Source organism: Papio anubis, chromosome 10, assembly GCF_008728515.1.
Source record: "Papio anubis isolate 15944 chromosome 10, Panubis1.0, whole genome shotgun sequence".
Classification (NCBI taxonomy): Eukaryota; Metazoa; Chordata; class Mammalia; order Primates; family Cercopithecidae; genus Papio; species Papio anubis.
The window spans coordinates 125,727,128-125,752,433 of NC_044985.1; the positions used below are offsets into that span (position 1 = coordinate 125,727,128).

Consider the following 25,306-nt stretch of genomic DNA (forward strand, 5'->3'; position numbering starts at 1 on the left):
CAACCTCCCTGGCTCAGGTGATTCTCCTGCATCAGCCTCTTGAGTAGCTGGGACCACAGTCTCGAGCCACCACACCCGGCTAATTTTTGTATTTTCCATAGAGATGGCGGCCTCACTATATCGCCTAGGCTGGTCTTGAACTCCTTGACTCAATTGATCCTCCTACCTCAGCCTCCCACAGTGCTGGGATCACAGGTGTAAGCCCCCACACCTGCCCAAGACTTTTATTACTCCTAATTTTAGATATTTTGTTAGTTCTTACTCAGAAGTTGTAGAATTCTCTCTGAATGCCCTGGGAACTGCTGTCCTGCAGGCACTCACGGGTCACTGAGTTGTACTCGCAGGGCCGGGGCCTGGGCCTGGTGCCTCAAGCCGTCCCCTCTGTCCCCACTGGAACTGGGCCAGTGCCTCCCTGGCCTCTCTGCTCTTTCTTTTGGGAGCCTCAGGGACTTGCCAGGGCCATCTGTCCGGGGCGGGTGCACTGTGGCCCCTGATGGCCCTGCGTGATCAAGAACCATCGGTCCCAGCAACCTGCCCAGAGCCGGAAAGCCAGATCTTCTGGGCGCTCCCAAGGAGGCAGCAGGTCAGTGGCCTCCAAGCCCCGAGTCCCCAACAGCAGGAAGTTTGAGGCCCTTTGGGAACCACTGAGCTACTCTGGCAACCCCCAGAGCAAAGGCAGCAGGGCCTGGCCGCAGTCCCCACAGTTGTGAGTCCCATAAGGCAGCTTGAGCTTGAGGGGAGGGTCCTTGGGGACTTTACGAAGCCCCTAAAAGCTAAAGGCACTTGAAAGCAATGTCAAATGGTTTATAATTTTTGGCAATATTTCATTTTCCCCCACAATCATTAGCTTTCAAGTTTTTTAGCAGCTGAACTCTAATATTTTGAATTGATTTTTTACTTTTTTAACAGGCTTATTAGGATGCAATTCACATACTAAAGAATTTACCCAATTACAGTGCACAATTCAGTGGTTTTTAGTAAATTCACAGTAGTGCAGCCACGGGCTCTCCTTAAAGAATGTGTAACAATGTGTAACTCCTGGTGTAAGGACAGAAACACCATCTCTCTGCTTGGTGGAAACATCACCCATTTACTGCCCCACAGTCCTCTGGGTCGGTCAAGTGCACCTGTGGCCGGATTCACCTCCTGGGCCCCCTTCCCGGTTGCTCCAACATTGACCACCCTACCTGATCCCTGCAGGTGTGGGACTAGCAGGTCCTTTGGCAAGGGAAGAGCCCGCCTTGAGAAAGCTGTGGCATTTCTCTGGAGACGTCATTGTTTTAATTGGGCAGTTGCAAAGAACAGAGACGATTCATGTTGCCCCAAGGCCAAGGTGGGTGTTGTAAGTGTGAAAGCAGCTCTCAAACAGATAGCCAGTGTCTCCCATAAAAGTGCAGAGGGGCCATAAAGGTGCAGAGTGAGGGGCCATAAAGGTGCAGTGAGGGGCCATAAAGGTGCAGAGTGAGGGGCCATAAAGGTGCAGAGTGAGGGGCCATAAAGGTGCAGGGTGTTTGAGGAAGGAGTTGACTATAGCTGAACGGAAGTGATGGCCAAGAGTGGCAGCTGAGAGACCCTGCTGGTGTCCTGCGCGGGCCTTGTGAGGAGCCGTAAAACTGCCCTTCCCACCCCGGGCCTTATCAGTGGGTTAATCTCTAACTGTGCGGAGCCGTACAACTGCCCTTCCCACCCCGTGCAGCCACTCTCCCGGGGAGGGTCTTGGGGAGTCCGCAGAAGGGACCCAACGGCAGAGCAGGAGCTCCGCGGTCAGTGTGGGGCCTCGTCTGGGTGTGGGAAAACATGTCCTCTCTCACGAAGCTGTGGGTGTCTCCAGCGGGACCCTGACCCTGCCTGGGGTGCATGGCCCTCTCTGCTCTGCGGCCCCTCACGCTCCCCTCCCTGTGCCTGGGGATTCAAGTGTTTACTGGGCCTTGGCCGTTGGGAGCCTCTTCAAGGTGGCTCCATTTTGACTAAGGACTGGAGGGTGCACTGAAGAATTGTAGAGTGGAGGTGATGGGAGGGCCGGAAGCTCCTGTCCCGTCTCCTAGAAGCGTGGCTGTGGTAGAGCCACGGTGGTGGCACCGGCATTGGTGTCTGAGGTGCCGTGTGTGCCGTGAGGATGAAGTGTGAGATATTATGGGAGTTCCTGGTTCTACCATCCCCAGTGTCTTCGAGACCCACACCCTTGGTGTGGAAGAAAGGAGACAAGATGTCATACGAAAAGGTTCTGTTGAAAGCCGCAGTCTTGGAGCTGGAGGTTCCAGTGTGGACTACTTGGTGGTTCCCGTGAGGGGCTGGGCTGTTGGCGGCCCTGAGCTGGCCCCATGTGGGTCAGCTAGTGGCTGGGTGGGGCAGGCACTTTGACCAGAGCCTTGCCTGCCAGCTCCCTGCTGTGGCCACAGCCCCAGGGGTGCCTTGAGGTCCCATGCAGGGTGAGGGGACTGCGGGGGGCTTGAGGTCCTGAGGGCTGCCCCTGTTTGCTGTCAGAATGCACCTGGCCACCCTGGCGCAGCCATCCTTGAAACGTTCCAACAGCAATGTTTCAAGAAGCAGAGATGGGTTCTCACTATATTGCCCAGGCTGGCCTCAAGCTCCTAGGCTCAAGCAATTCTCCCACTTCTGCCTCCCACAATGTTAGGATTACAGCCGTAAGCCACCGTGCCTGGCCTGAAACATTACATGTTTGCCCGATTTGTCTTTCTTTTCTTCATAAGCTTTTGGTTTTGTGTCTTGCTTAGACGGCAGCCTCATTCTCTTTTATCCTCTGACTTCGGTGGTTTTATTTTTTTGCATTAAATCTTTGACCCGTATGGAACTGATTGTGATCTATGGAGTAGATCTGGGAGAGCCGATGTTCGTTATCATGACTGTTTAGAATTTTTCTGGCCATCACTATATGTTTTTTGTCTATTTGAACTTTGAAGTGACTTCTTAGTTAAAAATTCTCTTCTTGGAGATTATACTAAAATTCAAGATTGTTTTATGCAAAAATCATCTCCTTTCCCCAAAAGGAGAGGCGTGCTGGGCCAGCGTGTGGGAGTGAGGACCTGCCTGTCAGGAACTCTTCTTGGGCAGGGGCCAGTGGGGCGGGGCAGAGCCAGCCCAGCCCTCCCCTCTTCTCCCAGGCAGAGCATGAATGGTCGTGTGACCACTGAGCAGCGGGGCAGATCCTAACCCAATTCCACGCCCCGGGAGGGTGAAGAGTGACGTCGCACTGGGCCTGGGTCCTGCCTCCCTGCTGTTCTAGCACCCCCAGCCCCCTGGCCCACTTGCCGCCTGCCCTCTCCTCCAGCTGCTGGGCTTCTGGCCCCGCTTTGCCTTGGTTACAATTCCTCCTTCCCCACTGGCTTGTTGTGCTCCTATGTACCCTGTAAAGCCCCATGCAAAGGCCCCAGTCCAAGCAGGAAGCTCACCCCTTGTGTCCTCTCCAGATGCTGAGCTCGTTGAGTGCAGCTGTGGTGTCTGCTTCCCTTGTAGCCTGTGCCTGACCTGCACCGAGACACTATGGCCCACGTGGCACCTCCAACCCATCACTGAGGGACCACGGACCACGTGGCACCCCACGCCATCATTGAGGGAACCCGGCCCACGTGGTAGCCCCACCCCATCATTGAGGGGCCTCTTTGCTGCTATCACCTGATGGGGGGCTTTGCCCAGTGGATGGGGGACCCTGGCTCCCTGCCCGACTCTGCGGTCAGGACTTATCCAGATCTGCTCTTCCCTGATTTGGCTGCACCTGCCGGGTTCCTGGGACCCAGGCCAGGCCTCCTCAGGCCTCCTCGTGTGGGCCCCGCCTCCCTGTCTGGAGGCATCATGCTTCCTTCAGGCCCAGTCAGCCCGGCAGCAGACATGTGCTTCTCACGGTTCTGGAGGCCGGAAGGCGCGTGACCTCAAGCCAGCGTGGCGGGTTCCTAGGGAGGGCCCCCCTCCTGGCCTGCAGGTGCCACTTTCTCTCTGTGCCCCCATGTGGGGAGTGAGGGTGGGGAGTGGAAGCTGCACTCTGGTGTCTTCCTTGTCTCAGAAGGACACGAATCCCATTACAGGGTCTCCACCCACCCTCACAACCTCGTCCAACCCTGACATGTCCCAGAGGCCCACCTCCAGGCACCGCCACGCTGTGTGTTAGGGGTTTGGCCCGTGGATTCTGGGGGCGCACAGTCCATTGCACCAAACTCTCGGCCTCTCCAGATCCCCTGGGGTGCAGAGCTCAGGGTCGCCGTCCCATCACAGTCTCCCAAGGGGCCCTGCCTGGGTAGAGGTCCCCTGACCTGCTCCCACCTCTGGTCCCAGGAGCGCAGCCCTGTCAGCTCCCGAACCCCAGGGAAGGGGATGGCTCATCCACTAGGCTCTTTCCAGCCCTGAACCATTCAAGGGTGGTCAGGGTGGGATCAGATTCAGGCCTGTCCTGGGTTGAGACCCCCTAACCCCTGGGCTAGCACCCAGTGGATTTGAGGACAAGATGTTACAGAGATGAGGGGAGGCCCAGACCTGTGTGGCCCAAGGACCTGGGCTTGGCCGAAGGATGGGAGGTGGGGTGGGGTTGGCACAGCCCAGACTGGGCACTCATGGGCTGCCATTTCCACAGGTACTTCCGGGTCATCCTCCTCCTCCTCCTGGCCCTGACTCTGCTGGTGCTGGCCAGATTCCTTCTCACGGACTTAGAGCTTGTCACACCGTAAGTCCTGCCGCCACCGTAAGTCCTGCCCCGGGCAGGCGCCTCCTAACAGCCCCGAGGGCAGAGCCCGGGACCCCAGCATGGTCACACCTCCCCACTGGGCCTGAATCCCTCTGGAAGACGAGGGACAGATGGGCCCTTCCTTGGGGGCACCCGGAGAGTCTCCTGTTAACCACAAACCTGCCTGGGCCTCTGGGGAGGGCTCTGGGGAGCAGGGACCGGGTCTGGGTTTGGGGGCAGAGCCAGCTAGTGTGTGCAGAGGGTCCTTAGTTTGGTGGGCAGGGCTGGAGGCCTCCTTCTTGCTCCCCAAAACAGAGGTGGCCTGTGGGCCTGGGCTGGGCCTGGGCTGGGATCTGGGAAGGAAAAGGTCAGAACTGTGCTCAGGACAGACCTCGCAGCCCTGGGCCCGCCTGGAGACCCTCTCCTCTGCCCGCCTGTGGTACATCCTCTGTGGAGCCCCTGTGCATGGAGGTGCCCACCTCGCAGCCCAGCTGTGCCTCCAGACAGGGCTTCAGCCAGGCTGCTGGGAGGGTCTTCCAGGCCCTGCCACTCCCCAGCCCCTCTGGTTGGAAGAGAGAGGAAGCACCAGTCCCCTCTGGGCCGAGCTGAGCTGCCGGAGACAGGTCCCAAGGGCCCTGTCTTTGCTCACCCGCGTCGCCCAGGCTGGTTAGGCCTGGAGACCCTGACCCCACCATCCTGGTCACTCCTGCTGGCCCTGCTCTGGGGCAGGGAGGGCGCCTGCTACTCCAGGCCCACTGGGTAGGTGTCGTGAGGGGGTTCCAAGAGTGGGCCCAGCGTCTACTCCAGCCCTACATCTGGCCGCCAGTCTCGGCTTTGGGGTCCTTCCTTTTCCTGGTGTGAAGGGACTGCCAAGAAGCACCGCATGTGTGGCTGAGGTCACATGAGGTCACATGATGTCGCATGAGGTCACAGGGCCAGCTGCACATGCACGCCTGGACGCCAGGGAGAAGGCTGGGGTGACGTGTGGGCCAGAGGGTGTAGCCCCTGAGGGAAACAGAGGTGGGTCTGAGGACACGGTCTCTGTGGGGCCCTGAGGCCGGGGCTGAGGGTCTGTAGGTTGGGGCGCAGTGACAGATCTGGTGGGGGTTCCAGGGTTGGGGGTGTCAGCTGAAGAATCATGACATCTATAAATTTGGAGAGGAGACTTTGTTTCTTACAAAGTGTGGACATGCCACAGGCTGGGAGCACAGCCGTTGAAAGGCTGTGAGCAGACACTTCGAGAGAGGGGGTGGGACAGGGACATACTCTGAATGGCTTGGCCAAGTACACGTTCAGCAAGTGACGGGAGGAGCTGTGGATATTCGTAAAGGGGGTCCTGACGCATGTGTTCTGAACAAACACGTGTGTTACATGTGACCCACGTTCACCTTGGGGTGGAGACTGCACATCTAACTGCGTTACAATTAGGCCCTGCACGTCAGAAGGTGAAGCTGGGACGGGAAGCACTCGGTGCGCAGCCTCTGTAAACCGCCAGAACCGGTTCGGGGCTGGGGGTCCCTGCTCAGGAGACAGTTACTGAGATGAGGCTTTTGTCCGATTGCAGCTGTGGTTCTGGCTGGTGGAGCAGGGGTCAGCGAGGCAGCGTCTGGCGGGGTGAGCTGCACCTGCTTTAACGTTGTTCATCTCAAGGCCAGCGTTTGGCTGCCAGAGACAAAGAAAAGCTTGTGGCAGGGAGAACCTGGTTTCTGCTTTAAGTGCAGTGTGCGTGACTTAGCCCCTGCCTGGTGTGGCCTCAGGCCCTGTTGATAATTTGGTGTCTTATGGCCACAGTCGGTTCTGCTGGGCTATTGGTCTCTTTTTATTTTTTAATTAAAAGAAAAATTTTACTTTAAGTTCTGGGACACAGGTGCAGAATGTGCAGGTTTGTTACACTGGTATACACGTGCCATGGTGGTTTGTGTCTCACGCGTCCGTGTGAAGAGACCACCAAACAGGCTTTGTGTGAGCAACATGGCTGTTTATTTTACCTGGGTGCAGGTGGGCTGAGTCCGATAAAGGAGTCAGCAAAGGGTGGTGGGATTATCATTGGTTCTTATAGGTTTTGGGACAGGTGGTGAAGTTAAGAGCAAGGTTTTGGGGGCAGGGGGTGAAGCTCACCAAGTACATTCTAAAGGGTGGGGAGAATTACAAAGAAACTTCTTAAGGGTGGGGGAGATTATAAAGAACCTTCTAAAGGGTGGGGGAGATTACAAAGGACATTGATCAGTTAGCGTGGGACAGAAACAAATCACAATGGTGGAATGTCATCAGTTAAGGCTATTTTCACTTCTGTGGATCTTCAGTGGCTTCAGGCCATCTGGATGTTTACGTGCAGGTCACGGGATATGATGGCTTAGCTTGGGCTCATCGGCCTGACAGTTTGCTGCACCTGTCAACCCGTCATCTGGGTTTCAAGCCCCGCATGCATTAGGTATTTCTCCTAATGCTTTCCCTCTCCTTGCCCCCACCCGCCCCGACAGGCCCTGGTATGTGCTGTTCCCCTCCCTGTGCCCACGTGTTCTCATTGTTCAAGTCCCATTTATGAGTGAGAACATGTGGTGTTTGGTTTCCTGTTCCTTTGTTAGTTTGCTGAGGATGATGGTTTCCAGCTTCATCCACGTCCCTGCAAAGGACATGAACTCATTCTTTTTTATAGCTACATAGTATTCCATGGTATATATGTGCCACATTTTCTTCATGGTCTCTATTTAACATTCACACTGGGCAGTTGCTGTGTCTAAACCGCAAAGGGGAGGGGGTGTGATGATGGGATGGGTCTGACCTCCCATCCCATCACTGCTGGGAACTCAGTTTTAAGGTGTGTCTGGGGTCCCCTTGGCCAAGTTGGGTTTCACGTAGAGTTTTATTTTTAGTTCTCAGGGGCACAGAGTTGGGGAGCATGGTTACGGAAGACAGTTGGGGGAGTCTGTGTTCGGGCCACCAGATGGGAGGTTGTGGAGTGGGGCAAGGCTTGGGGCCATGGTTCTGTGTTTACCCAGTGGGCCCCTGGCCGAGAGTTGGGGGGCTCAGGTTGGGAGGTCTTTCGTTGCGGTTGCCGGGCTGGGGTTCACTGTTGAGCGGGGATCGGGGCATCTGCACCCTTGCTGATGGTGGCCTGTGCCTTCCCTCCCAGACTGTTTGGGGGCCAGGCCAAGGGGCCGCCGGTGACCAACATCATGTTCCTGAAGACGCACAAGACGGCCAGCAGCACGGTCCTCAACATCCTCTACCGCTTTGCCGAGACCCACAACCTGTCCGTGGCACTGCCCGCTGGCTTGCACGTCCACCTGGGCTATCCCAGGCTCTTCCTGGCACGCTATGTGGAAGGCGTGGAAGGAGTGGAAGGTGTGGAAGGCGTGCAGCCGCAGCACCACTTCAACATCATGTGCAACCACCTGAGGTTCAACCTGCCTGAGGTGCGGTGGCCCGCTGGGGAGGAGGGTGGGCTGCGGCCGTGGCTGTGGCTGCAGGGTCTGAGTGGTGTAGCCTGGAGACTGGAGAGGAGGTGGAAGGCTTAGGGGCGGGGCATGCAGAGAGGGGGTGGGGAAGGCCTGGGCTGCACATCCTGCTGAGCCAACCCCTGCCCCTCCAGGTGGCCAGTAGCCTACAGTTGCTCTTGGAATGAGACCTAGGAGTCCCACAGCCCCTGCCCAAGGGCATCCCCAGTGCTCCCCCGCTTCTCTGGCCTCCTCTGGTACTGCACAGGCCTGGCTCACCCCACCCCGTGACCTTCGCTCCCATGGCTGCAGGCCCTCCTTTGGGTCCCTCAGGTCTCAGCACAGAGCCCTCTTCCCCCCAGGGCTTCCCTGACCTTCCTTACAAAAGAAGCAGGGCAGGGAGTGTGGGCAGGAGGGCTGTGGGCAGGCACAGGTGTTTTAGGGTCACCCCCAGCGCTCTGTGGAGAACGGCCAGCAGAGGCTAGGTAACGAGGTGAGGCCAGAGGGAGGCCCGGTGGGGAGAGGTGGTGGGCAGAGAGCGGGGCAGCTTGGGTGTGCTGTGAGGTGGGGGCCGTGGGGCAGAGGGAGGAGGAGGGGTCAGGAGGAGAGGAAAGGAAGAGGGTGGGAGCAGAGAGGAGGCCTCCCACTGCTCTCTCCCTGGGTTTCTGAGGATGGAGAAACCAGCGGTGTAGTTGGGCATGACTTTCTGCATGACTTTACTTTCTGTGGGTGGGGTATATCCTCCAGGACCTCTGAGGGGGCACAAGTGAGGGTAAGTCCAGACCCACCCTGCGGGGAACCCGGGTCATGGGCCTTCTCTGGGCCTCAGTTTCTTTGTCTGTTAGGTGGGTGTCACCCTGGCCTGGCAGCTGGTGGAGTGCTGAAGGCCCCCTGTGCCAGGGGCCCGAGGAGGGCCCTTCGTGTTGGGTCTGTGCCCCACAGCATCCCACCCCTAGAGGCCTCTGCGTCTTCTCGAGGTGCCAGTGGGAGCTCCTCCTCCCTCCTCCTGCTGAGGCCCCATCCTGGCGTCCTTGGCCTCTGTTTTGGGCCCCAGGGAACCAGTGACCGTGCTACAGGGCCTGCGTGTGGCCCTAGCTCTGCTCCCGCAGCTACTGCACGAGGAGGTGCCAGGCCCCGGTCCCTCCGCAGATGTGTGGATGGGGGGCTCCCCGAGCGGGTGTGGCCAGGACGCGCGTCCTCCCCGCGGGTGGGCCACCCTGGCCCGGGCCCGCGGTCCGCAGCCCGCCTCTCTGTCGCCACACAGGTGCAGAAAGTCATGCCCAACAACACCTTCTACTTCTCCATCCTGAGGAACCCCGTGTTCCAGCTGGAGTCCTCCTTCATCTACTACAAAACCTACGCCCCCGCCTTCCTGCGCGCCCCGAGCCTGGACGCGTTCCTGGCCTCGCCGCGGACGTTCTACAACGACAGCCTCCTCAAGAACGTCTACGCCAAGAACAACATGTGGTTCGACTTCGGCTTCGACCCCAACGCGCCGCGCGAGGAGGGCTACGTGCGCGCGCGCATCGCGGAGGTGGAGCGGCGCTTCCAGCTGGTGCTCATCGCCGAGCACCTGGACGAGTCCCTGGTGCTGCTGCGGCGCCGGCTGCGCTGGGCGCTGGACGACGTGGTGGCCTTCAGGATCAACGCCCGCAGCGCGCGCTCCGTGACCCGCCTGACGCCCGAGACCCGGGAGCGCGCGCGGAGCTGGTGCGCGCTGGACTGGCGCCTGTACGAGCATTTCAACCGCAGCCTCTGGGGGCAGCTGCGCGCCGAGCTGGGGCCGCGGCAGCTGCGCGGGGAGGTGGAGCGGCTGCGCGCCCGGAGGCGCGAACTCGCGACCCTGTGCCTGCAGGACGGCGGCGCGCCCAGGAACCGCACGCAGATCAGAGACCCGCGCCTGCGCCCCTACCAGTCCGGCAAGGCCGACATCCTGGGCTACAACCTCCGGCCGGGCCTGGACAACCAGACGCTGCGCGTGTGCCAGAGGCTGGTGATGCCTGAGCTCCAGTACATGGCCCACCTGTACGCCCTGCAGTTCCCGGAGAAGCCCCGCAAGAACATCCCGTTCCTGGGGGAGTAGAGGGGCCGGGGCCGGGGTCGGGGCCTCCTGCGGACAGCAGCCCCTCTCTCCGCCGTCACCGGGGAGGCCGGGGATCCTCGCAGGGCTTCTGGGGCGTTGGGAAACCCAGGCCCGCCGGCTACGGCTCTAAAATGAAGAGGGTGGAGACCCCAGTAAGGAGCCGCCCACCCCGACGATCCGCCCAGATCCCTCCCAGAGAGCGCCCTGAGCCCAGGCGGCAGCCCCCCTCCCCCCGCCCCCGGGTCCGAGGCTGTGCCTCTGTTCACTGAATAGGACTGAACAGGAGGGCGGGGGAGTAGGGGAAGCTGGATGGCAGGTCAGCACCTGCCCGGCAGGACGCGCATGCCCGTGAGCCCCGGGTCTCCCGAGGGTCCTGGGCACTGGGGCTGTGGGTCCTCGGAGGAACTCAGAGTGGCTCCCCTGAATTTCCCGGCGCTGGCAACAAGGTGCTGGTCCCAGAGACAGCTGCAGGCACAGGCAGTGCCACAAAGACCAGCCCGGAAACGGGGCAGGGGCCAGGGGTCAGCCGCTCCCGAACAGCTCCCCATCTTTAGCTGCAGGAGGTTTGGTTCTGATGGAAGGACGTTTTCTACAGAGATGGCACAGCTGCTCACAAGACCAGAGCTCTAGCTCGGCTCCACGACCCCTGCTGGTCAGCCCCTAATGCCCCGTGAAGGAGAGGACGTCTCACTTGCCAAAGGAGTGGTTGGGGGTCCACATACCCTTGGTTGCCTTGGAGACCATGTTCGGTGTGGTGCCAGAGGGCAGCTGTGGGCACCCCTCTTCGTCATTCACACGGAGGGACAGAGCCTCCCTGCCTGGCAGGACGTGATCCTTGGCTGCCAGGGGCTCAGCGGGTAAAGGGGTGCACATGCTGGGACCAGCCGATGCCTGGGGCACCCAGGAAACGCAGCTACTCTGCTGCACGCCAGCCTGGAGGTTGAGACCCCAGCAGTGGATCTAGGCCTGCAGGTCTAGGTGTGTCCTTGCTTTTTTGGGGGGGGCAGGGAACCAGTATTTCAAAGAAGAGAGATAACCCAAACCAGCAGCATAGGCAGCTCCCTCGGACCCCAGTGTAATGGGGGAGCTTCAGGAAGAGTGAATTTTCAGTGAGAGTCGGCTGTGAAGAATGGCACGAGCTCCACTGAGTCAGAGTTAGCCAGGGACCTCAGCAGGTCACCCTCCCTCCTCAGCCCAGGGACCTCTGCAGGCCACCCTCCCTCCCCGCTCAGCCCAGGGAAGCCACAGGAGGGGATTCCGCCAGGTAAAGGGAGCGTGGCCCTGGAGGAGCCCACGTGCCAACAACAGGAGTCCCAGAAGACAGAGAAGACCACAGATGAGAAAGCAGGTCACGCTGAGAACAAAACATTCCCGGACCACACCCAGGGTCAGGCTGCTCCTTCCCGAGGCCCGATAGCGAGATGCAGATGAACTGGGGAAGAAGAGAGATTTTATTTCTGTAACTGGTTACAGGGAGATGGCCCGGAAACGATTACCAGACTTAACTCCAGATTACAGAGTTTTTCCAGAGCTTATAAACCTTCTAGGCTCTATGTCTATGTGTAAGTGTGATTCATCTAAAGACATACGTGATTAAATTCTTCTAATCTATAACTAAGTTCGAGTCCTGAAGATCTTCCTCTGGAACCTCAGTAAATTTACTTGATCTAAATGGGTCCAGGTGTTTACCCTTATCTTGTCTTCTGCTAAATCATGGAGGTTTGGGGAGTTCCTTCAGAGCCCAGTAAACCTGTTTGTAGAGGCCTGGGGAGTTTTTTCAGACCCCCCCAATAAAACCTGTTTAATACTAAACGGGTCCTGTTAAGAATTCCTTCATGATCTCGTCATGCTTCAAGGCCCGGGAAAGCCCTGGGCAGAACTCTTGGTGGGCTTTTGTTACTTCCCAGCTTTGTATGAGGCGCTGGCTCTCAGCTCCTAATATTTCACTTCACCCTCAGTCAGTGCCGGACCGTTGTCACGGAGGCCTGCGTCGGTGAGGCCTGGCCTGCCGTGGAAACATTCCCCTGAGTTGAAGAAAGACTCACGGATTTCAGCATCCCGTTACCCTCTGAGCATCAAGCAGAACCTGCCGGCCCCAAAACCAGGCCCCCTTGGCACACTGGGCCCGAGTGAGCCCAGCAGAAGGAGGTCTGCTTCTGAGCAGAGCTCAGGTCATCTCTGGGAGGACGAGCGAGGGTTGGAGGCGGTGGCCGCTGCGGTGGCAGCCCTGTCCCCGAACAGAGCGCAGGTCATCTCTGGGAGGACGAGCGAGGGTTGGGGTGGTGGCCGCTGCGGTGGCAGCCCTGTCCCCGAACACAGCGCAGGTCGTCTCTGGGAGGACGAGCGAGGGTTGGGGCGGTGGCCGCTGCGGTGGCAGCCCTGTGCCCAGGCATGGACTCTGCCCTCAGCTTCAGGCACCGAAGAAATGAAGTTACAGGAGGGGCACACTGTCCTTTTGTCTCTGCCTTCGAGGTTGGTGGGAACTGAAACTGGTACCATCTTTTTGAATGGAAATTTGGGGTCTTTCTGGCGACGTAAAATGGTGTGTGGTTTGCAGTAGAGTGTTGAGAACAGCCTGTCCGGGTTGTGCATTGAGAAGGGGCGGTTAAAATGCCGCCACATCGTGCAGCCGTGAAAGGGGGAACACAGTGTGGCCGAAACTGCTTTTGGAGAGGGGGCACGTCCCAGCCTTCCGTGTGATGCTGGGGTCAGCGTGGCCCCTCGGCTGCCAGAGCTCACGAAGGCAGTTAAGGAAAGCTTCCTCCCGGTGGCTTTCATCCCACAGGGACAGAGCCTCAGATGTGCCCAGGGACCTCTGAGCAGCCATGGGCCACGGGGTGACAGTTGGGGGTGGTGGGACCCGTGGCTGGCATATACCCCAGGTAGACGGTGGCTTGTCCAGGCAGAGATGCCCAGGGGAAGGAGGTGGCACCTGAGGACAAATCTGGCTTTTCAGGAGAAGCTGAAAACACGGGCTTTTCTGTGAAATCTCTAGATTGAAAAAAGTGGGCTTGAAAAGCCTCAAGCAGAGGGAGTGAGGCCTGCCCCCCATCCCAGCTCTGTGGGCACACCCTGGTCAGACAGCCCTGCTCCAGACCCAGCCTCTGTCTCAGGGTGGCCCAGGAGGGGGCTTTGCAAGGTGACGTGGGGGCTTGGAGGCCCCGTTTCCCTATGAGCCTGGGTGCTTAGGGGATGGCCCTGGTCAGACTCCACCAGGCCCAGACTTGGGGGACAGGAGAAGGGAGATGGGCCACCCAGTTCTGGTTGGGCTGGGGTGGGGCTTCTGAGAGGTGGGGAGGTTGTCCCTTCCCACCCACCTGCCCCAGTATTCTTGGCTGTGAGCAGGAGGATGTGTACAACGGCCAAGTTGCCTGGACTCGGTACGCCCCTCTGGGGGTTGTGAGTGCACAGGGCACTGGTGAGCGGCCCACGGGGGTCACATGGCCCACGGGGGGCACGCAGATGAGTTGGAAGGAGCTGGGGCCCACTCCTCCCACTTCCTTCTCTCCCACATCCTCCCCGGCCCCCTCCCAGCTCCCCCCAGTAAATCCCCTCAGGCTCCAAGACCTGGAGGGACGCAGCAGGTTTATAATCTCAGCCTGGAAACCACATGACCTCCCTGTTTCCCACCACAGCCCCCCAGGTTTCAGAAGCAGTTGAGGACGCCCTTCGCAGGGGAGGGAGGGACAGTGAGAAGGGAGGGTGTTCAGGGCCCAGGGAGCCCCCGCAGAGGCTGCCCCATCAGAGCGCACTGGGGACCTGTGGCCTCCTCTGAGATTCTGGCCTGGGCAGCGGTCATTTGAGCATCGGTTACCAAGGCTGCCTCCGAAATGGCAGGCCGGGGTCAGGCCAGCATGAATGGGGCTGGCAGGAGTCCTGCAGGGGCAGCTGTGCTGGGGAGGGGTCACCCTGGGCCCTGAGAGGCACAGGACATGGTGATGGGGTGCTGGCCTACCAGAAGCACATACACGGAGCTGGAGCCCAGCAAGGCCCCAGGGGCCACTGTCCTGTGCTGTGAGGGGCTGTGCTGTGCCAGGGGAGGCCCCGCACCCAGGAAGCCCAGAAGAGAGTGTGCACTCACGGAGCCCTCCTGCCAGGGCTGCATCTCTTGAGCAGCAGACCCCTGTGTCCCCCTGGGAGGTCCACTGTGGCCTCACCACAGCCCTTGTTGGAGGGCACATCCCTGTGTCCTCAGCACCCCAGTGTTGAGCGTGTCGACCTGCAGAGGGGAGCTTGTGCTGGCCCCAGGCATCTGTGTGGCTCGTGGGTGCCCATCTGCACCCCTGGCCCCGCTCTGGGCTTCAGTGGAGCTGTGCCACCGTGGGAGTGTCCAGGGTCCTGACGTAGCCCTGGGACGTGGCCAGCTCCCTGGCCTGCTGCCCGCACAGTGGGCCCTTGTCTCTGCTCTGGGTCAGGCGAGGCAGCCGCCCATGATGAGCTCTGCAGCCTTCCCGAGGTGGCCGGTGAGTCCCTGCCCTTTGCACCCCCAGTGCCCTCACCCCTCTACCCTGGCGCTCGGGGCCAGGACCCGCTCCTGAGGGATCTGTCCCGCTGGCCGGCTCCTCTGTCTGGGGGTGCTGGACGAGTCCCACCGCTTGCCAACCCCAGGGTGGCTCCTCAGCTCTCAAACAAGGGGCGGGCTGCATGGATTCCGAGGGCCCCTCCAACAAGAGGTCCCACACGTGTCTCCCAATGGGACAGTTTCCTGGCCCACAGGGTGGGTGTGACACTGAGGGTTCCTGGGGGCAGATTCAGGGCATGGGATGGAGGCAGACGGGTTGTGAGAGGCCCAATGCAGGGGGCCGGCGCCAGCCCACCGGGTCGTTCTGCAGATGGCTGGTCGGGGACTCTCTACCAGGTGAAGGGTCTGTGGCTGGAGTCTTCACCCTGGCCAGGGCACAGGACGTTCACAGCGCAGGCTGAGGGTCAGAGCCGCCGAGGGCCCCCACTGGGATCCTGCGCAAAGCTTTGGCCTCTGCACTTTACGTGGGCGCATGTGAATGCCCCTCGCCAAGGTGTTCCTACACCTGACGGGTCCCAGGACAAGAAGTGCTGACCCCAGAGGGTGTGTGCGGAGGGCCTGGGCTGACCTCAGGGCTCTAGGGGGGCCCACACAGGATGGGCTGCGAGGGGTGGGGGTGGGGGGTCTGTGATGGCCCCCTGCCAAGCCAGAGTGAACCCTACAACCGGTCCAGGAGTCCAGGGGCCAGAAGGCCAGGTTTTCCTGGAGGTCCCATCTCCCCCAGGCCTTGGTTTCCCCTTCTGTGACTCCACACCCCTGAGAAGGGCCCTGTCAGGGAGGGCGGGGGCACTGGTTAATGTCCAGGACACAGCCGTCCCAGTCAAGCCAAACCTCTGGAACATGCTGAACTGGCCGCACTGAGCAGGGCTGGCCTCTGAGATGGAGGGGCCTGCTGAGGACACAGAGGCTCTGTGGAACCCAGGGAACTGGCCGCACTGAGCAGGGCTGGCCTCTGAGACGGAGGGGCCTGCTGAGGACACAGAGGCTCTGTGGAACCCAGGGAACTGGCCGCACTGAGAAGGGCTGGCCTCTGAGATGGAGGGGCCTGCTGAGGACACAGAGGCTCTGTGGAACTCAGGGCCTGGCTGTGGCAAGGATACCCCAAGCCAAGTGTGTGGCAGCCTTGTCCTCTCTGTGGGCCTCAGTTTCCCCTCTGTGCAACGAGGGGAGTGACCAGCTGGTTTCTGGAGCCTCCTTCCCTCCCTCTCTGTACCCAGGAGTGGGCCTGGGCCTCATGTCTGCAGGGGGTGCTGACGCCGGCTCCTGTGGCCCGGGCCTTGGGGAGGGAGCCAAGTGCCGAGAGAATGTCTTGCTTGTGCCTGCTCAGCCCAGAGGGACACGTGGCGTCTGCACCTGCTTCCCTCTTGGGCACAATTGCCCTTTGAGAGCAGAGCCAGGGGCTTCTTGGGGACAGGAAGCTGCTCTCAGAAGCCGCACACTGGTGGTGGGGAGCAGCAGGAAGGGGCCGGCCAGCTGTCCTAGCCAAGAGCCTTTCAGGAACCGGCGGCCCAGGGCAGAGGTGGCTGGAGGTGGAGCTGTCTGTTTGGGCCTCAGGTGTAGGGGCAAGGCCTGCCCGGGTTTTGCATGAGTGTTGCGCCTTTACCTGGGTCTCCATCGGTCCCACCTGACTCGTGAGTGTGCATGGGTCCCCGTTGTAGGCAGGCGTTGTGCCCTGGCCAGGTGCGGTGTTCAGCATCCGGCCATCTCCCTCCTCCCTCCTCCCTCCTCCCCTTAGCCTCCCATCCAGGTGCCCCGTGTGCCCAGCCTGGGTGACTGGCCATGGCTCTGACCACTCCGAGTCCTGCACGGTGGGTACCAGCGTTCCCACCTGTCTGCAGCTGCGCCACCTCCCCGTGCCGGGCTGTGCATGCTCACGCACGGCCCGGCCTGGCTTTGTGCGGTCAGACAGAGAGACCCCCAGGCGGGTCCCGCCTGCAGCAAGCAGACCCCATATGTGCCCCAAATGCCCGCTCACCCGGGCCCTGCCCTGGTGGGTGTTGTCTGGGAGCCCCACTCAGCTTTGGGGCTTCTGATTCCTGTGGGTGCTTCTCAGGTCAGGGCCTGCAGGTGCAAAGCACCAGGCAGTGGGGTGGGGGCACTATGGGGCCAGCTGCCTGCAGGCAGGGGTCTGATCACCGAGCACCTGTCCCCTGCAGGATCCCTGGCTATGGGCGACCCGATGACATTCAGGAAGTGGGAGCGGGTCCCCTGTCCCCATGGCTCCCAGCAGTCCCTGTGAGCTCACCTCTTTGTGTCTCTGTTTGCTGTGGCCTCTATTCTGGGGACACTGAGCCTCTCCTTGATCGAGGTTTTGGGTCCTGATTGTCCACATGACCTCCTGCTGGGTGAATTCCGGGATGACTCTGTGTCCTGGGCACATGGCTGGCAGGGTCCCGGGGCTCTCCGGCCAGCCTCCCCTGCACCTCCGCACCAACTAGCCTGGCCGAGGGTCAACTCCCAGAGCCGTGTTGAGAGGGGAAGGTCTGATTCCACAGACATTTGGGGTACAGGGGTTGTGAGGGTGGACTGGGGAGGGGCTGCTCCAGATGTGGGGTGAGGGAGTCAGAAACAGGGCTGACCCCAAGGTGGGTACAGGAAGAGCCCTAGGCGTAGGCAGGAGCTGTCTGCACCTCCTGAGCCCCTTCCCCAATCCAGAGGAGGAGCGAGTGTGGGCTCCCTGGGCCTGCCTTGCTGACCTGTGGCCCTGTACTGACCAGCAGAGCATGGGGGCCCCTCATACCCCTTCACGGACAGTGCTCTTTGAGCGGGAGAGGACCGGCCTGACCTACCGCGTGCCCTCGCTGCTCCCCGTGCCCCCCGGGCCCACCCTGCTGGCCTTTGTGGAGCAGCGGCTCAGCCCTGACGACTCCCATGCCCACCGCCTGGTGCTGAGGAGGGGCACGCGGGCCGGGGGCTCCGTGCGGGTGAGTGGCCAGGCCCACTGGGGCTGCACACCCAGGGACAGGGGTGGGGGTGGCGGTGGCAGGCAGGTGCCCGAGATAGAGATGAGCAAACCAGGCTCAGCTGTCTCGGGTGCCCCACAGGGGGCTGTGCCCACGTCCCTGGACATCCTAGTCAGTGGCACTTCCTCCTCTGGGCAGTGGGGCGCCCTGCAGGTGCTGGGGACAGCGGCCCTGGCAGAGCACCGGTCCATGAACCCCTGCCCCGTGCACGACACTGGCACAGGCACCGTCTTCCTCTTCTTCATCGCGGTGCTGGGCCACACGCCCGAGGCCGTGCAGATCGCCACGGGAAGGAACGCCGCACGCCTCTGCTACGTGGCCAGCCGTGACGCTGGCCTCTCATGGGGCAGCGCCCGGGACCTCACCGAGGAGGCCATCGGTGGTGCCGTGCAGGGTAGGCGGGCAGGGTGCCAGTCTGGGTCCCTCGGATTGGCCACGGTCCACATGGAAGGGAGATTCCAGCTGGAAATGTCCATTCTGCCCCACCCCCGCCCCTGCCTCCAGCCACAAGGGAACCAACCAGCCCTCTCCCCAGGACTGTCCTGGGCCTCCCGTCCCAGGCAAATGGGTACTGGTCGCCACCCAGTCCATCCGGTGGGCAGGAGCAGGCCCTCTATGGCTGATCAGACTCTCATCCCCCCGGGTCATCCCTTTATCTGCAGAGGAGAAGGCTGAATGCTGAGGTGTCTCTCAGCTCCCAAACCAACAGCCACCCCGCCCCACCCCTTCCTCTTATTCTTTACTCCCTTCTCACCCTGCCCAGGGCCTGGCCAGGCCTCGCCACGGCTTTCCCTCCACCCCGTCCTCTGTGGCCACCTGACCCTGGCCTGTGGGAGCCACAGCAGGGAGTGGAACAGATACATGGCGGACCCCAGGACCCCACCGCAGGGCCTCACTCCCCCTGCCCGCCCTCCGCTGTATCTGTATGGGCAGTGCTCGCCAGCCTCCCTGGGTGCCGTCCACCTGGGCGCGGCTGCTAAGGGCTGGGAGAGGCTTGTCAGCCTGGGAGGACACAGGGCGGCTGCGATGAGTTGTGTGGAAGGCTGGTCAGAGTGCGACGGTCCTAACCCGAGGCACCAGCCCCTCCTTCCCCGACCCCTGTGCCTTCCCCGACCCCTGTGCCTTCCTCCATCAGCCCCCACCAACCTCGGGGACTCAGCAGCCCCTCCCACCTCCGCCCTCCTCCCCACAGACTGGGCCACGTTTGCCGTGGGTCCTGGCCACGGCGTGCAGCTGCCCTCAGGCCGCCTGCTGGTGCCCGCCTACACCTACCGCGTGGACCGCCGAGAGTGTTTTGGCAAGATCTGCCGGACCAGCCCCCACTCCTTCGCCTTCTACAGCGATGACCACGGCCGCACCTGGCGCTGTGGAGGCCTTGTGCCCAACCTGCGCTCGGGCGAGTGCCAGCTGGCGGCAGTGGATGGTGGACAGGCCGGCAGCTTCCTCTACTGCAATGCCCGGAGCACCCTGGGCAGCCGCGTGCAGGCACTCAGCACTGACGAGGGCACCTCCTTCCTGCCCGCAGAGCGCGTGGCTTCCCTGCCCGAGACCGCCTGGGGCTGCCAGGGCAGCATCGTGGGCTTCCCAGCCCCCGCCCCCAGCAGGCCACGGGATGACGGTTGGTCAGTGGGCCCCGGGAGTGCCCTTCACCCTCCACGCCTTGGTCCTGGAGTCCATGAACCCCCAGAGGAGGCTGCCGGAGACCCCCATGGAGGCCAGGTGCCTGGTGGGCCCTGCAGCCATCTGCAGCCTCAGGGGGACGGCCCCAGGCAGCCTGGCCCCAGGCCTGGGGTCAGTGGGGATGTGGGGTCCTGGACCCTAGCGCTCCCCATGCCCTTTGCTGCCCCACCCCAGAGCCCCACGTGGCTGCTGTACTCCCACCCAGTGGGGCGCAGGGCTCGGCTGCACATGGGTATCCGGCTGAGCCAGGCCCCGCTGGACCCGCACAGCTGGACAGAGCCCTGGGTGATCTACGAGGGCCCCAGCGGCTACTCCGACCTGGCGTCCGTCGGGCCGGCCCCTGAGGGGGGCCTGGTTTTTGCCTGCCTGTACGAGAGTGGGGCCAGGACCTCCTATGATGAGATTTCCTTTTGCACATTCTCCCTACGTGAGGTCCTGGAGAACGTGCCCACAAGCCCCAAGCCGCCCAACCTTGGGGACAAGCCTCGGGGGTGCTGCTGGCCCTCCTGACAGGCCTTCTGGCCGTGCCCATGCCCCTTGGGTGCCCGGGGCAGAGGGGTGGAATATGCTGGGGTGCCCCAGGATGGATGTGGGGGGGCTCTTAGTGCAGAATCCTGTGGATTAGAAGCAAGTTTCTCCTCAGAGTTCTCAAGCAGGGGTTGCTCTTCGAGAAGGGGAACAGTGGTTGGGAGTGAGCAGGGCAGGGTAGGGGCAGGAAGTGGGACCTGGGCGACCCTCCACAGCTCCCTCCTGAGGCTGCAGGGTCAGGCACAGGACTGCAGGTAGCCCAGGGTGTTGTGGGTGGCAGCACTTGCTTGCTGGCTGCTTTCTGGCTCGAAATAAAGGAATTGTGCTTGTGTCGGGGTAGACGTTTCTTTCCTTTTCAGGTTCCAGCCCTGGGGAGGGGAGCTCTGCTCTAACCCGCTTCTCTGACCCCCATCCCAAAATCTCACTGCCTTGGCAAAGCTCTGCTTCTAAACATCCCGGGGCCAGCAGAGGGAGGGCAGGAGGGAGGAAGCCGCTTCCATCCTTGGCCTCCTGTGCGGTGATTTGCAAGTGGTCTGCCGCACTCTCTGAACTTCCTACCAGAGGAGTAGGAGGTAGGGCCTCTCCCCACAGAGCTGGACACCAGGAGGAGGTCACCTTCCAGGACCAGCCCTGTGTCCCGCTCCCCTGACCCCACCCTGCAGAGGGCTTGGGCTCCACTGGGGCTGTTTCCCCAGGGAAGTTCCTTTTTATTTATTCTCCTTTTAAAGTCTTCATTGCTGATGACAAAAGCAACATGTGCTTACTGTAGAAAATCTGGAAAATGAGCCGGGCACAGTGGCTCACGCCTATAATCCCAGCACTTTGGGAGGTCAAGGCAGGTGGATCACTTGAGGTCAGGAATTCGAGACCAGCTTGGCCAACGTGGTGAAATCCTGTCTCTACTAAAGATACAAAAATTAGCTGGGCATCGTGGTGGGCACCCGTAATCTCAGCTACTTGAGAGGCTGAGGCAGGAGAATCACTTTAACCTAGGAGGCGGAGGTTGCAGTGAGCCAAGATTGTGCCACTGCACTCCAGCCTGGGCGACAGAGTGAGACTCAAAAAAAAAAAAAAAAAAAAAAAAAAAAAAGAAAGAAAGAAAAAAAGAAAATCTGGAAAATGTAGAAAGCTATATAGAAAATATAAAGAAAAAATAGAAGTGAGCCCTGGGCCCCTCTCTCCATGGGCCCTTCCTTCTGGCTTCAAGTGCTCCTGCCCAGCCTGCTGCCACACCCGTGGACGACGGCCCGGCCGGGGGGTGCACACGTGTGCCACCTTCTTCCTGGCCCTGAATTGTGTGTGATGGGCTCCTTTGCGTGTCTCTGGGTCTGGTCACCCTTTGGGCTGGCTTCGGTGACCATTCCCAAGGGCGGGGACCCACGGCCAGCCCCCAGCAGTGAGGGGCACCCAGGTGGTCTCTGAGTCGCCGAAGGTCCCCAGGGGAGCAGAGATGACCTCCCCTTGCGGCCCCCTTTTCCCCAGCAACTGCGCTGCAGGAGGGCTGCTGCCTGAGAGGGGCCACCACTGGGTTCCAGGCAGGGGCAGGATGGGGGCCTGGATCCGGGGCCCCTGAGAGCCCTGAGTTCCCACAATCACCCCGGGCCCCTCCCCACCTCAGGCAGCCTCAGCCTGTCATAGGAGGGGCCCCTTGCCCAGGCCCTGGCAGTGCTGGTTTTAGGGGATCTGTGTCTTAGTGCCTTGGGGCTGCTAAAATGAAATATATAGACCGGGGGCTTGGAAACAACAGAAATGTATTTCTTATGGTTCTGGAGGCTCAAAGTCCAAGGTCAAAGTCTGTGATCATGAGAGCAGACTCCGTGTCTGGTAAGGGCCCTGTTTCTGGCTCATGGACGGCGGCCTCTGGCTGTGTCACACACGGCAGGAGGGAGGTCTCTCCTGGGTCTCCTGTATGGGACACTATCCCATTCATGAGGGCTCCACCCTCCCAGGAGGCCCCACCTCCTGACCTTATCACCTTGGGGTTAATATTTCAACATGGGAATCTAGGGCGCACGTGTAGATCACGTGCTGGGTGCATCTTGCCATGCGTGTGTTCTGGCTCATGGCACGTGTGTAGGTCATGTGCTGGGTGCATTCTGTCATGTGTGTGTCCTGGCTCGTGGTGCACATGTAGATCACGTGCTGCGTCCATTGTGTCACATGTGTCCTGGCTTGTGGCACGTGTGTAGGTCATGTACGGGGTGCATTGTGTCCTGCACGTATGTGTACTGGCTTGTGACGTGTGTGTAGCTCACATGCTGGGTGCATCCTCTCATGCGTGTGTCCTGGTTTGTGGCACATGTAGGTCGTGTGCTGGGTGCATCCTCTCATGCGTGTGTCCTGGCTCGTGGCCCGTGTAGATCACGTGCTGGGTGCATCGTGTCACGCGTGTGCCCTGGCTTGTGGCTAGCAGGGTCATCACAGTCCACTCTTCTGCCTTCAGATCTGAACCAAAGGAGCCACAGGCCTCTCTGGGGTTCTGGAAGCTGTGGAGCCCAGTGGGGCTCTGCATGGCCCATTCTTCTTCATTTGCTTCTATACTGGGGTGAGCGGCGTCCCCAAATTCGTGTCCCTCTGGAAGCTCAGCCTGCTGCCTTATTGGAAGGAGGGCCTTTGCAGACATGATGGAGTAAGAGGAGGTCATACTGGATTGCAGTGGGTTTAGCCCAGTGATGACTGTCCTTGTGAACCATAGACGCAGGGAGAAGCCGTGCAAAGGTGGAGGCAGAGGCTGCAGTGATGCCACCACCAACCACACGGGCTGCTCAGAGCTGGAAGAGGCTGAAGGACCCTGCGCTGGAGGCTTCAGAGAGGGTATGGGCCTGTCACCCTTGGCTTCAGACTCGGCCTCCAGAGCCGCAAGAGGATGCATTTCCATCACTTCAGCTGTGGGTCAGTGAGATTTGTTGCAGCAGCCTAGGAAGCAGCACACCTTCCCGCCTTTGCCCTCTGTCTGTCCGTCTGTCCGTCTGTCCACGTGGGCCTCAGACCCTGGGGGTTCCTGGCTGTCACTGCCTGGCCGTGTGCAGCCTCGACCTCGTGTCAGACCGACTTGGGCTGGAGGTCCCCAGGAGCTCCAGTCGCTGTGGCAGAGCCTCTCGACGTCCTGGGCTGTCTGCGGCTGGGGCACCCTCCAAGCTGGGGTTGGGTCCTGAAGGAGCCAGGGCCTCGGAGCCCTGGTCCCACCTGAGAAGGCACTGGCTCCTCCAGGTCTGGGCAACTGCTCAGAACCGGGGAAGGCTCTGCCAGGTGTGATCCCCCAGGCTGGGAGAGGGTGTGTGGGGAGGCTGCCTGGCTCAGGGCAGGTTGAGCCCTTCCTCCTGCCCTCCTGCCCCTGCCCCAACTGGAGCGGGACCTGTCAAGGGCTCAGGACATCTGGGGTCTGCTGGTGGGGGGTCGCTGTGCACTTTCCTCCTACTGCACTGGGAGTTCCTCTGGCATCCTGGGAGACCTGTGCCTCCAGAGAGACCAGCCCCCTCCAGAGAGACCAGCCCCCTCCAGAGAGACCACCCCCTAGATTCCTCCCACTGCAGGCAGTTCCCCTGGCACCCGACCAGCTCCTGAGCTCCTGCCCCACCTCCGCACTCCTGACGGCTGCTCTCCCAGCCGCCTCTTTTCCTTCCTTCCACCCCTATATGGTTTGGATCTGTGTCCCCTCCCAAATCTTATGTGGAACTGTATGTAATTCCCAGCGTTGGAGGTGGGCCTGGTGGGAGGTGACTGGATTATGGGGCAAATTCTCATGAAGGGTTTACTGCCTTTGCCTTGGTGCTGTCCTCACGACAGCGAGTTCCCCCGTGACCTGGCTGTTTAAAGGTGTGCGGCACCTCCCCGCCTTGCTCCTGCTTTCACCATGTGACGCGCCTGCTCCCCCTTCTCTTCCACCAGGATTGTGGGTTTCCTGGGGCCTCCCCGGAAGCCAAGCAGATGCCAGCACCACACTTCCTGTAGAGTCTGCAGAACCGGGAGCCGATTAAACTTCTTTTCTTTAAGAATCGCCCAGCCTCTGGTGTTCCTTCACAGCAGGGTGAGGGGGACACCCTGAGCCTTAGGGGCAACTCCTGCTGCTGTCCCCAGGCCGGGCCGGGCAGTGGCTCAGGAACATGGCTGGGAACACAGTGCCAGGGCCGGGGTCAGGGCTCTGTCGTGGAGGTAGGATGTCTTTGTGGTTCCTTCCTAACCCTCATCCTTTTACCTCTTGTCCTGGCTTATGGGGCTGGCAAGGACCTCCAGGAAGACGTTAAACAGCCTTGACGTCTGATAGGCCAAACAAGCGCTTGGAAGCTGTCTGCGTCCTCACTCCGGGGGCCTGCACCATGACGTCACTGCGAAGGGCTGTGCAGAGGGGGCCAGCTGAGGGTCTTGAGGTGAGAAATCATCCTGGTCATCTGGGTGGGTCCAGGGTCTCACCAGGGTCCCTATGGGAGGGGACAGAGGGTGGGAGAGGAGGGAAGACGCCTTGCAGCTGGGTTTGAAGATGGAGGAGGGGCCACAGCTGAGTAGCTGGTAGCCACTGGAAGCTGGGAAAGGTAGGAAGTGAAGCCCCCACAGCCTGCAGAGGAAACAGCCCTGCGGATGCCTTGATGTTAGCCCAGGGAGGCCACGTCAGAGCTCCAGCCTCTCGAACTGCTGGGGATGCATTTGTGTCATTTCAAGCTCCAGGTCTGTGTGATTTGCAGCCTCGGGAAACAGTTGTGGGGCCACCAGGGTCCCGCCCTGCTCCCACCTTCTGGGCTCCAGGACGCGGGCGTTGGACCTCTCACCGTCCGCGTGGCCCTCTGCTGTGCACTCTCCTCCTCGTTGGTGTCTGTGCCGCATTCTGGTTGGTTTTCTCGGCTTTTTTTTTTTTTTTCCCCCGATTCACTAATTCTCTCTTTGCTGTGTGTAATCAGCTGGGAGTTACTCTCTTGCTCCCTCTCTCCCTCCCCCATCCTTTCTCTGTCCTTGTCTCTCTGTCTCTGTGTCTCTCTCTGTCTCTCTGTCTCTGACTATCTCTCTTTGTGTTTGTGTCTGTTTCTTTCCATGACTCTCCCTCTGTGTCTCTCTTTGTGTCTCTGACTCTGTGTCTCTGTCTCTCTGTGTTTCTGTCTCTCTCTGTGTCTCTGAGTCTGTCTCTGTCTCTTTGTGTCTCTGACGCTCTCTGTCTCTCTGTGTCTCTGTCTCTCTGTGTCTCTGCCTCTTTCTGTGTCTCTGAGTCTCTCTCTGTGTCTCTGTCTCCCTGTGTCTCTGTCTCCTGTGTCTCTGTCTCCCTGTGTCTCTGTCTCTCTGTGTCTCTGTGTCTTTGTCTCTCTGTGTCTCTGCCTCTTTCTGTGTCTCTGAGTCTCCCTGTGTCTCTGTCTCCCTGTGTCTCCCTTTCTGTTCTTCTCCAGGACGTTCTCTGTGTTTGACTTTCTGCTCCGCCCGCAATGCGCGGAAAGGCCG

The 25,306-nt window shown here is 60.5% G+C and overlaps 2 protein-coding genes across 6 annotated transcripts in view; both read left to right on the forward strand.

Moving 5' to 3' along the window:
* GAL3ST2 (galactose-3-O-sulfotransferase 2) overlaps positions 1 to 12,004 on the forward strand; it is a 28,076-nt gene extending 16,072 nt beyond the window's left edge. Inside the window, exons 2-4 of the mRNA XM_003908207.5 lie at positions 4,583 to 4,672; positions 7,806 to 8,088; positions 9,374 to 12,004. Of these exons, the coding sequence (XP_003908256.1) occupies positions 4,583 to 4,672; positions 7,806 to 8,088; positions 9,374 to 10,192 (1,192 nt within the window). The 3' untranslated portion in view covers positions 10,193 to 12,004. The remainder of the gene's footprint in view (positions 1 to 4,582; positions 4,673 to 7,805; positions 8,089 to 9,373) is intronic.
* Positions 12,005 to 13,758: 1,754 nt separating this feature from the next.
* NEU4 (neuraminidase 4) lies at positions 13,759 to 24,887 on the forward strand. Of its 5 annotated transcripts, none has more exons than XM_003908208.5 (4): positions 13,759 to 14,655; positions 17,432 to 17,638; positions 17,816 to 18,071; positions 18,870 to 20,216. In XM_003908208.5, the coding sequence occupies exons 1-4, from the start codon at positions 14,623 to 14,625 to the stop codon at positions 19,865 to 19,867; spliced, it is 1,494 nt and encodes a 497-aa protein (XP_003908257.2). In that variant the 5' UTR covers positions 13,759 to 14,622; the 3' UTR covers positions 19,868 to 20,216. The 5 variants fall into 5 exon arrangements, 4 of the variants coding, with proteins under 4 accessions (XP_003908257.2, XP_021779956.1, XP_021779957.1 ...); XM_021924264.2 differs by having other exon boundaries at positions 17,435 to 17,638; XM_021924265.2 differs by lacking the exon at positions 17,432 to 17,638 and having other exon boundaries at positions 13,763 to 14,655.
* Positions 24,888 to 25,306: the final 419 nt, after the last annotated feature.